The sequence below is a fragment of the Mesocricetus auratus genome, unplaced genomic scaffold (assembly GCF_017639785.1).
Source record: "Mesocricetus auratus isolate SY011 unplaced genomic scaffold, BCM_Maur_2.0 Super-Scaffold_100010, whole genome shotgun sequence".
Lineage (NCBI taxonomy): Eukaryota > Metazoa > Chordata > Mammalia > Rodentia > Cricetidae > Mesocricetus > Mesocricetus auratus.
The window spans coordinates 76407905-76419685 of NW_024429194.1; the positions used below are offsets into that span (position 1 = coordinate 76407905).

Here is an 11781-nt window from a genome sequence, read left to right on the forward strand (position 1 = left end):
TGCTTTGGTTTTTTTTTTTTTTTTTTTTTTTGGTTTTTCGAGACAGGGTTTCTCTGTGGCTTTGGAGGCTGTCCTGGAACTCGCTCTGTAGACCAGGCTGGCCTCGAACTCACAGAGATCCACCTGCCTCTGCCTCCCAAGTGCTGGGATTAAAGATTAAAGGCGTGCGCCACCAACACCCGGCTGGTTTTTTTTTTTATACTTAAACACTAGGATTTTTAAAAAATATTTTATTTATTTATTATGTATACATTCTTCTGCATGTGTGCCAGCAGAAGGCACAAGATCTCATTCAAGGTGGTTGTGAGCCACCATGTGGTTGCTGGGAGTTGAACTCAGGACCTCTGGAAGAACAGTCAGTGCTCTTAACCTCTGAGCCATCTCTCCAGTCCTGGTTTTGGTTTTTTGAGACAGAGTTTTTCTGTGGCTTTGGAGCCTGTCCTGGAACTAGCTCTTGTAGATTAGGCTGATCTTGCACTCACAGAGATCTGCCTGCCTCTGCCTCCCGAGTGCTGGGATTGATGCCTGGCTGAGTACAGTGGCATCTTAGGGTTTCTAGTGCTGTAAAGAGACACCATGGCCATGGCAACTCTTTTTTATTATTTATTTGTATTTTATGTACATAGGTGTTTTGCCTGCATGTATGAGGCATGTTGGATCCTCTGGAACAGGAGTTACAGATAGTAGTGACCTGCTGTGTGGATGCTGGGAATAGAACCCAAATCCTCTGGAAAAGTAGCGAGTGCCCTTAACTGCTAAGCCATCCCTCTAGCCCCAACCATGACAATTCTCATAAAGGAAAAACATTTCATTGGGGTGGCTTACATTTTCAGAAGTTTAGTCCATTATTATCATGGCAGGACATGGGGGCATGCAGACAGACATGGTGCTGATCAGATCAGAAGGCCACAGGAAGTGGACTGTCTCACTGAGTGTGGCTTGAGCATATATGAGATTCAAAGTCCACCTCCACAGTGACACAGTTTCTCCAACAAGACCACAATTCCTAATAGTGCCACTCCCTTTGGGAATCATTTTCTTTCAAACCAACACATTGAACTCCCTGGCATGTAGCCATATCATAATGCCAAAATGTATTCAATCCAACTTCAAAAGTCCCCATAATCTAGCACAGTCCCAACAATGTTTTAAAGTCCAAAGTTCAAAGTCTCTTCTGAGATTCATGCAATCTATTAACTGTAATCCCCTATAAAATCAAAATAAAAAAAGATCACATACTTCCAACATATAATGGCACAAGGTATACATTACCATTCCAAAATGTAGGGAAGGAGCCGGGCGTTGGTGGCGCACGCCTTTAATCCCAGCACTCGGGAGGCAGAGGTAGGCGGATCTCTGTGAGTTCGAGGCCAGCCTGGTCTACAAGAGCTGGTTCCAGGACAGCCTCCAAAGCCACAGAGAAACCCTGTCTCGAAAAACCAAAAAAAAAAAAAAAAAAAAAAAAAAAAACCAAAAAACCAAAATGTAGGGAAGGGAGCATAGTAAGGAAATACTGGACCAAAGCAAGACGGAAAAATAGCTGGGCAAACTCCAAACTCTGCATCTCCATGTCTGATGTCAAAATGCTCTTCAGATCTCCAACTCCTTTCACACTGCAACACACTTCTTTCTTTTGGGCTGGTTCTACTCCCTGTTAGCAGCTTTCCTTAACAGGCATCCCATGGCTTTGCATCTCCAACACCTTGGGGTCTCCAAGGCAAACCAGGCTTCATCTTCACAGTTTCATGAAATAGCTTCGCTAGGACTCCACTCAGGGACATCCTGACACATTCCTGGCCTAAAAACACATTAGGACAAGAGGCTCTGAGCTCTAAGTGCAAAGGGGAACTAATGTGTAGCTAAAGCTACCAAGTTTTGCTGCCTACTGGGGCTGGGACATGGTCCCAACATGACACCCTCAGTTTCTTTCATTGCATAAGCTTGGCTGTTTTGGAACTTGCTCTGAAGACCAGGCTGGCCTTGAACTCAGAGATCTACCAGCCTCTGCCCCAGGAGTGCTAGGAATTGAAGGTCTGCCCCACCACATCCCAGCTCTAAGCTTTTAATTTCTTTTCACCAATTGGAAACTTAACTGGGTGGGATCTTGCCCTGAGGTCACTGTATCAGACTTTCTTGAACCACCAACCAGCTCCCACATCAAGGCAGAGATTTACTTATGAATGCTCACCCTTATCCTATACTTGTCCCACTAGCTCTTATAACTTAATCTGTTTCACTTTATCTATGTTTTGCCTTGGGGATTTTTACCTTTCTTTCATTCTGTATGTCCTACTTTTCCTGCTTCCTCTGTGTCTGTCTGTCTGGCAGCAACCTGACTGACTCACTCTCTTCTGTCAAACCTAAATTCCTCCTCCAACTTATTCTCTCAGCCCGCTTATCCCTTCTCTGCCTAGCTATTGCCCATTCAGCTTTTTGTTGTTGTTTTTATTTTTACGAGACAGGGTTTCTCTGTATTGTTTTGGAGGCTGTTGGTCCAGCCTGGCCTCTGCCTCCTGAGTGCTGGGAGGCAGCCCGGCCCATTCAGCTTTTTAAAAAAAGATTTATTTATTTATGTATATGAGTGCTCTATTTGTATGTAATGCTAGAAGAGGGCATCCATATCACGATGTTGTGAGCTGCCATGTGGTTGCTGGGAATTGAATTCAGGATCTTTGGAAGAGCAGCCAGTGCTCTTAACTGCTGAGCCATCTCTCCAGCCCTCTCAGCTTTTTATTAGACCAATCAAATGCTGCAGGCAGGCAAAGCAACACATCTTTACATAATTAAACAAATGCAGCATAAACAAATGTAACACATCTTTACATTGTTAAACAAATGCAGCATAAACAAATGTAACACATCTTTACATTGTTAAACAAATGCAGCATAAACAAATGTAACACATCTTTACATAGTTAAAAGTAATATTCCACAACAGGTCACCATTCCTTTTATTATCTAATCCGCTTATCTTCTTGAACATAGGATTTAACTCTATTCTACTTCCTGGTGCCCCTTTTCTCAATCTGTACATTTTGTATTTTTATTTGCTCAGCTTGTTTCTTTTCATTATAAATCTTCATTAGAATTGACACTAATAACCACACAATAAAGTCCATACAAAGCTGTTTTGAGATTTTCTCTGTCAACAAAATTAATCTAAAACTCTTCACTTTAGCCTCAGGCAGACTTTTCAGATAAGAGCAAAATGCAGCCACATTGGGGCTGGAGAGATGTCTCAAAGGTTAATAGCACTAATTGCTCTTCCAGAGGTCCTGAGTTCACAATTTCCAGCAACCACATGGTAGCTCACAACCATCTGTAATGAGATCTGGCACCCTCTTCTGGTGTGCAGGTATGCATGCAGGCAGAACACTGTATACACAGTAAATAAAAACAAAACAAAAAGCAGCCACATTGTTTACCAAAATATTGCAAGTTCAGTCTCTAGGCCACATACTAACATTCTCTGAAACCTCTTGATCCAGGCCCCCACGGTTCAAGTCACACTCAGCACCACTGTCTTCCATGCTCCTACTAGTATGGCCTATTATAAGCAGCACTTAAAGCATTTCACTGCTTTTCTAATCCAGTCCCAAAGTCCACATTCCTGCAAACAAAAGTGTGGTCAGGACTGTCACAGTCTGTTACCAACTTTTGTCTTTGCTAGGGCTCCTATTGCTATGGGGAGACACCATGACCACAGCAGCTCTTGTAATGGAAAAACATTTAATTGGGGTGGCTTACATTTTCAGAGGTTTAGTTCATCATCCTGGCAGGACATAAAGGTGTGCAGGCAGACATGGTGCTGGCTACATATTGATCAGAAGGCAAAAGGAAGTGGTCTGTCTCACTGGGTGTGGCTTGAACATAGGAGACTCAAAGCTCACCTCCATGTCATACTTCCTCTAACCAGACCACACTTCCTAACAGTGCCACTCCCTTTGGGGGTGGTTTTCTTTCAAACCACAAGGAAAAAGTATTCCCTCCCTTCGCAAGTATGCACAGGGCTTCAGGAACATATGTAGGTCACAGCTTGGGGCAGCATGGCAGGCAAAGGAGTGGAGTGGTGAGGCCAATCGAAGAGGGACCCCAAGGACCATCAGGACCCCAGATATTTGGAGAGCTACAGCAGAAAGAAGAACATGATCTAGCACCATGCTGGCAAGGCCAAGACTCCCCCAGAGGCCACAGACACTCAACTTATATTCTGATTTTTTTCTGATTTTTCTTCATGCCCAGATGAACTGTCCAGCTCTACTACCAAAGTTGGTGCCTTTCTCTTTGAGTACAGCTGCCAACACAGCTGCAGCAGGCTCATAGGCTGAGTCCCAGAGCAAGGCAGTTTTTTGTTACTGAGGTAATCAACTTCAATAAAGGAAAAGCTATGCTGGCTTAGTTTAGGCTTCCAGTGCATGTTTATCTGGCCCCATTACTTTGGGATGTCATGAACAGCATATCATGCAAATCAGTGGTGGACAAAATTCCCTCATTGTCAAGAAAGGAAGAGCAAGCCAGGATCCCAACACCTCCCTGCTCGAAGGCATGCTCACCTTCCACTGGGCCCCAACTCCTAAGGGCCCCAACTCCCCAGAAGCACCACAGCAGGAACCAGGTCTGTAGAAAAATGTATTTGGCAGCCTCTGAAGCTACATGTTACACAATTTGCTTGCCTGAGGCAGACAGACTACAGGGCATGCCAGGACACCCCCTATCCTCTACCACAGTGGGCACTTGCTCGGGGACAACTTGCCAGGTGCCCACCAAGGTCAGTGGACTCTGAATCCTCAGGGGAAGACATTTATGTCCCAGCTCCGGCAGGACAGGTGCAAACTGAATAGTGTTGAAGGTCTACATTCTCAATGAAACAAACCAACACATTTTGTTCCTGGTGACCTTCAATGATCAATTTTATTATAAAGAACAGTATCAAAATATACAAGTCTATTTAAGAACCACCAAGAAATGCAGCTTTTTAAAGGGCCAAGTGAGTATCAACTGTTTGAAAGCAGGTAGCTTCTCCCTCCAAAGCCTCCTGGAAAAATGAGATTGATGTCCATGGGCCACATTTTCTATACGATGTCCTCTCAATAACTTAAAAGGGTGAGAGTCCGGCTTCTGAACCTGGATGCCCGTCACAAATCCTCATGGGAGGGTGGCTGTGTGGGATTTTCCTCTGCCACTTCTGTCAGAAGACACACAGGTCACTGAATGAATACCCAGTGCTGCGGTGCCTTGAGGATGGATTTGGATAGGATGGGAGCTGTATGTATAGGTGCTGATGTCCCAAGACCCACCGCAGTGCCCAGGCAGGCACTTCACAGCCTTAACCAGAGGCGGAGCACAGAGGGTGAGAGATGAGGTGGAGGCCAGGCAGTGAAGCAGGCAATCCTGTCCTATGGCTGCTAAGTTCCTCTTTCATCCTAAGTGTGGATGTACAACTGTTTGCCCTGCTCAGCCTGGCCTTTGGGAAACTCTTGTCACTACTGACTTCTCTAAACACTGCCTGCTCCTACTTTCCATAACTCCTGAGTCTGTCAGACTGAACTGTCTTTCTCAAGGAGAGGCGCTAACATCCTATCCTATCCTATCAATGTGGCTTGGCTTAGAAACAGGGATTTTGCACCAGTCAAGTGAGTGGTGTTATCCTTATGAAAAGGAAAAGCTTGGACACATGGAGACCATGCAAGGACTAGGAATGTTCTGGAAGGACTGAACAGACCCTACTTTACAGCCTCAGAGCCAGCCACAGACCTGACCTTAGGCTAGGGTTCCAGAACCCAAGATCACTCTGTTGGGAATCCTGGAAGGGCTGGTGCCTCAATGAGGCCGTTGCATTCTGCTCTTCCTCCTCTTTCAGTGGGACCAGCACATTCTGTTTTCCCTTTCTCCACAGCCATCTGGAAACCCAATCTGAAGGCATTAACTGAATTCTCCCCTGTACGGGCCTCCCTCACACACCTGCAGAGTCCTCCTCCTCCTCCATGACCCTGGTGTGCACAGCACAGAGGTTTTATCTGACTTCTGTGTTGTTACCAGAGCAGAGCAATTCTGCGTTCATTTATTTGGCAGTTTTCAAGTGTCTGGCTACTCCCAGCCCTGGGGAGGGCAGGCCACACTGCTCCTGGCTTTCTGCCACTCACCGCCTTCTGCTGTCTGTACACAAGCATCTTCTGTCTCCTCAAAACCATCTGGACACACGCAGACAAAGCTCCCTGGAGTATTGTAGCAGTTCTCATTTTCCTTCTTACACACCTTTTCTGCTAGTGAGCATTCATCTATATCTGTAATAAAAATACTCCATATTTCAAGAAATGATTACACACACAAACTCACTCATTCACAAGTCATTCACCAATGAAAACAATGGGACCATGAATGCCCATCAGAGAAACAAGTAGCAATTAGGGAGTTGCTCAGAGGAGAGGTTCCTGGGTCTCAGTGGCCAGGCCTCAACTGGCAGAGCAGAGACATCTCAGCAGTAAGGGTGGGAAGCCCAGTACCCTGTGCAATGTTCAAGACAATGGAGTTGACCTCAAGCTAAGACAGCCATGTCCCCTGGGAGCTGATGATGATATAGGTGCTCAGGTAAATGTGCTACAACCGGTACCGCAACAGTATCTGTGCAGGGGTAAACCCCATAGTCAGCATCTATCAGAGACTGGGCAAGTGATGTGTTCCTTCTAGAAAGTTCCCCTTCTTTAGCAGACAGCTCACTGACCTGCACACTCTCCATTCTGCTTGCTGTAGCCAGAGATACACTCTTTACAATTGGCGGGGCCTTTTCCTGTGCAGCCCACACAGGTAGAATCACACTCTAGAAACAAGGAGGGAAAGATGTCAGACAACTTCCACTTAAGTAAGTCTGAGCAAGAGTACCACATCATAAAACAGACCTTAGAGACATGAAGGAACTTAAAAAAAAAGCCACCTCAAGCACAGTAACAGTTCGTTTCCCTAACCAAGACGTCAGTAAGAACAGCCAAGCAGAGACTGCAGGCTCTATGGGCCTAGTGTCACATTTCACTGAGAGGACACTGCAGCTTCTAGCTTAGAGCTGTGGACACTGGGTGAGTGGCAACTTCACCCGGGCTACTCTGTGAATTGCTTAAGACCCTAAAATACGCATACCATTGACTGGCAAATTTGGGAAGCAAAAAGGAGTGTGAAATGTTTTCTAACATGGGCATGGTGGCATACAACTTTAATCCCAGCACTTAGGAAGCAGAGGCAGAAGATCTTGAGGCTAGCCTGGTCTACATGGTGAGCTCTAGGATAGCCAGGGCAACATAGAGAGATCCTGTCTCAAAAAAAAAAAAAAAGTGTGAAAAGTTTTCCCTTCAAAGAAAAGAGCCTGGAACAGCAGCATGCTCCAAGATTATTATGAGTACAAACACGTAATGATAGAGGTGTGTGGTTTTCTGTCTACTGTTAATGTCACCACTTCCAAGTTTCTGAAGCAGACTGTTCAGAGGCCATCCTAGCCTCACATGTTGAAGGAAGACAGAGAAACCCTATGGAGGATGACAGGTCCCAACACTCCAGTCACCTTCACATGTGTACGAGCCGTTGACATTCTCACAGTACTGTCCATCGCTGCAGGGTGGGGTCTCTGCTGCACACTCATCAACATCTGGAACAAAGCCACAAGGCTGTGAGCAGAGCCCACGGCAGCAGGGCTGAGGCACCACGCACACGACTGCAATGAGCTCCTGAGCTGCCTGCCACACAAGCTCAAACCTTCTCTTTCTTCACTCCGAGTCTCATGGCTTGAAACCAGCCTATGGCTGAGTTCTGAATTTGCCTAAGGCCAGGCAGCTGCTGAGGGGTGAAACCAAAACTAGGTCTAACAGAGGAAGGCGGGCAGGCAGTGGGCACCTGGGGCTTGTACAAGTCAGTGCCATGGCACAGCCCAGTATTTTGATGCTACCAGTTGTGGTGGAGACTCCTGCTTAATCTAGATTTGAGTCCTTCTGAAAACCACATGTAGGCCATAAGAATGGCCTTCCACAGCCCTGAGGGGAGCAGACAAAAGGCATCATCAGGTGGGAGTCAGAGGGTCTCCCCTGTAAGGAAGCTTTCCCCTCCCACCCTGCTCACCGACACAGGCATCCTCTACACGTGTCCAGCCCACTTCGCACTCCACACAGTCTTTGTTGGTCGGACCTGAGCATGTCTTGCAGGACTCATCACAAGCTGGAAAGCAAAGGCTGGATTAGGAGGGCCCTTCAGTGAACAGGGCCCTGTCCTCTCCCACACAGAGGAAAGCCTACTTTAGGAATGAGGACTTAAGCTCAGCAGGAAAATAACAAAAACTGAAAACAAGAAAATAAGCAGCCATTACTTTGGGGCAAGATGTCACTATAGGCAGCATTTCTCATGGACTGATGAAACATGAAATGTGTTAATTCAACCAAGGATGCTGCCCTGTGCAGGCCGCAATTGCAGGGGCCCCAGGAGGCTGGCAAGGGACTCTGCTCTGCTCAGTGATCTGACAGGCAGAGCTGACCTCAGTCATGGGACTTATCTGCTCAGGTAACCCTAACAACCAGCTAAAAACAAGGGTCCTGATTCCCCTGTGTAGCCATCTCTTACGGGCCCAGAAAGTTGTTTGATTGACTGTGGACACATCTATACCTTGCCCCCGGCTCTCCAAGGACACCTGGTGGAAACCTAAGGACTTGTCCATCCTTCACGGACAGCCACAGGCTGGGAGTAAGCCTTTCATCAGAATATTCCAGGAGATCATATGGAACATGGCCTACTACTAGGTCCTCGTTCAAAAGGCCAAATGCATTTGGTATAGGCGCGACAGAACCTGACACATGCACTCAACCTCCATGTCACTCCTACAAGAAGCGGCAGGAAGCTTTTCCTTTTGGTGTAGCTTACAGATACTTCAAAAAGGCCACATCTCTAGGCCGCCTGCACTGCTCTGGACACCCGGGGCTAGGGGGCCAAGAGGCACTCTGTTCCCAGCTACGCAGTTTCAGCAGGGATTGCTCACCACAGCCTCACTACCAACCAAGCTGAACAGACTCTGGGTGCTGCTGCTTACCTGTGCAGGAGCTGTAGGTCTCATTCCTCGACAAGCTGAAGTAGCCATCCATGCAGTCGATACACAGTGGCCCCTTGTATCCTACGTGACACTGGCAGGACCCGTCACCATGTCTGCTGCCATCTCCGTTGCAGTGGCCATTTCCGCTGCAAGGCCTCTCAGACCCACCCTGGCATTCTTGGAAGACATAAACCTTTGTTTGGAGCATGTCCCAGGGGTGGCCATGTTGTTCTCACACAGGGAGAATCATAGCACCTCTCACAACATGCTCACAACCACAACCATTGGGAGCCTTCCCAATTTAAACCTGGCACCATTCCTGCTGAGGAAACAGGCCTGAAAGTCGAAGGAAAAGACTAGAAACACACAATGACTACCTAGAATCTGCAGGATTAACACTGTAATACATTATGTACCCGGGGAGAGAAATCTGATGGATTCAGCACACAGCCAGGGAGAGACAAGCAAGAGGCATCTCAGCCTGTGTGCATCTCAGCCTGTGTGCATCTCAGCCTGTGCGCATGCCTGAAACTGAAACTGCTGCCACCTGACCCAGATCGATTACATGACTGGCTCTGGTCTCAAGGCTCACTTCATAGAAGGCCAGGGCCAGCTAAGCACAACTACCACCCCCAACTCCTCATCAATAGGTCTCTGGAGTACACATGAGCTCCTCAGTCCGTGATCCCTACCCTAAAAATCGCATTAGGACCAGAGGCTCTGAGCTCTACAGTGCAAAGGGGAACTTTGCTAAAGTTAGCAGTGATGCAGGATCCTGTGTTTCAGGTTTACAGCACCAGAGTCGGGGTGGACAACTACTCATCTAAGGAAAGAGGCAGAGTCCCCAACTCCACAGAATCCCCTCTGTGCTTTTAAACACAAGGAAGTCACAGAGGAGGAACAGGAAAGATGGAAACTTGGGATGTCCCAAGAGAAACGTACCCTGACAGTCTGGCCCATAAGTGCCTGGAAGACAGCATGCTTTCAGTGTGTGTACACAGAACCACTCAAATAGGTTAGGGTACTCCTTCTTCCTGAGGATTTAGAAACAGTCATTAAAACCCACGAAATGCTGATCTGGGAGCATGGCTCAGTGATGGAGCACACACACTCCTAAGGGATGCCTGAAGCCTTGGACAGTTTCAAACCCTAAACATACTATTGGCCTTTACAAACATACTGGTGGGGAAGTTTAATTTGTAAATTAGACATAGTAAGAGGTCCGCGACAATATCGAAACAGAATATGATACACTGCAATGAGACTTATCTCTGGAATTTCCCACTTCTTATCATCAGGTTGAAGTAACTACCTCAGGTGACTTGGGGTAGGAGGCACTGTATAAGCCCCAAAAGCTGTGTGATGGGAAACAAGAGTCAGGTGTGCACAGGGCCTCTTTGCAAGCTTCCTGACTCTAAGAGCCGTGCTCTGGTAAGAGACAAAGGCTCTAAGTGGGTAAAATGGGACAGGGATGCTACGGCTTCTGTAATTTCTCCCCTGGGAAGAGACTGCAAAGCTACCGATGAGAAGACATGGTCCTGGACACTCACAATGTCTGCCACCAGGCCTCCAGCTGCTCCTCCTGCTGTTCCAAGAGCTGGTTGCATTCAAAGTCACTGCTGTCACACAGGCCCTCCATGATCTCCAGAAGCCGAATCTCACTGAAACACAACTTGTCAGCACCCCAAAGCACCCGTCTGCTCACTTTATACATGTCCCACCTAGAGACTACTTTAGTGCAGAGGGGACCATCCACAACCACGGGAAGGGTTAGTCAGCAAAGGGGAAGCTAAGCCGGGGTGTGCCGGAGACCCAAGGATAGCAGGTGCCTCCATCACCACAGCATGGGAAGGAGAGCTTATTCCACTAGCCAGGGAAGGCAGAAGTCACTAGGAGGGTTGGAGGTCCCAATTTGAGTTTTCAAGGAGTGGAGGGGAGAGGGAGAGAGGAGAGACAGGGAGAAGGGAGAGAGGGAGAGAGGAGAGACAGGGAGAAGGGAGAGAGGGAGAAAGGGAGGGAGGGAGGGAGGGAGAGAGGGAGAAAGGGAGGGAGGGAGGGAGGGAGAGAGGGAGACAAGGAGAAGAGAGAGAAGGGAGAGAGGGAGGGAGGGAGGGAGAGAGGAAGACACAGAGAGAAGGGGGGGGGGCAGAGGCAGGGATGACCAAGGACAGGTGTCCACCATCTAAGGGCCCTTCCGTGTGCCTGTGGTCAGCACCAACCCCGAGATCTTGGGCACCCACCTGAATTCGTACTTGGACAGAGTCTTCTCCTCCCACGCCGTGTTGCCGCCGCCGAAATTCTTCCTGGCCGTGTTGGCCATCCCCTGCGGAGGAGGTGGCACCGGCTCGGTGGTCCGCTGTGAACCCCGCTAGCCCCCGCCCTGCGCCGCAGCCCCGGGCCCGCCGCCCGCCCACCTGGTTGAACTTGTCCACCAGCGCCCGGCATCTCTGGCACATTGTCGGCGTCCGGGAGGTCACGGCCGCGGGAGGCGGCAGCAACAGCAGTAGCAGCCCGATTGCAGCAGCGGGCGGCAGGTGCATGGCGGGCGGGCTGCCGGGCGACCGGCAGAGAAGCGCTGTGTAGTCTCGGCCTCCGCCCACCGGCCAGCGCGCCGGCCGTTCCCCCGGCTACTTGACTGCGTCGCCAAGGCCCCGCCCACCTTTCGGCAGGCGCCCTGCCATTGGCCGGAGGAATCCTCCCTGCCTGATGTGGACCAATGCAGG

General features: G+C 48.6%; 1 protein-coding gene across 1 annotated transcript; it reads right to left on the reverse strand.

The window, feature by feature from the left end:
- Positions 1-4885: 4885 nt before the first annotated feature.
- On the reverse strand, positions 4886-11694 carry Creld2 (cysteine rich with EGF like domains 2). The gene is made up of 10 exons (XM_005067073.4): positions 11473-11694; positions 11299-11381; positions 10609-10719; positions 10001-10092; positions 9059-9235; positions 8101-8196; positions 7550-7633; positions 6722-6817; positions 6144-6284; positions 4886-5185 (listed from the first exon to the last, which is right to left on the reverse strand). The coding sequence occupies exons 1-10, from the start codon at positions 11596-11598 to the stop codon at positions 5136-5138; spliced, it is 1056 nt and encodes a 351-aa protein (XP_005067130.1). The 5' UTR covers positions 11599-11694; the 3' UTR covers positions 4886-5135.
- Between the last annotated feature and the right edge of the window lie 87 nt (positions 11695-11781).

Excerpts from the sequence above, each read along its gene's own strand:
- Creld2 (XM_005067073.4), bottom strand. The coding sequence starts at position 11,598 with ATGCACCTGCCGCCCGCTGCTGCAATCGGGCTGCTACTGCTGTTGCTG. Across the intron at positions 10,720-11,298 it reads CTGTCCAAGTACGAATTCAG|TGAGATTCGGCTTCTGGAGA; the intron begins GTGGGTGCCCAA and ends GTTGTGTTTCAG. Across the intron at positions 10,093-10,608 it reads GAGGCCTGGTGGCAGACATT|GAAGAAGGAGTACCCTAACC; the intron begins GTGAGTGTCCAG and ends CTAAATCCTCAG.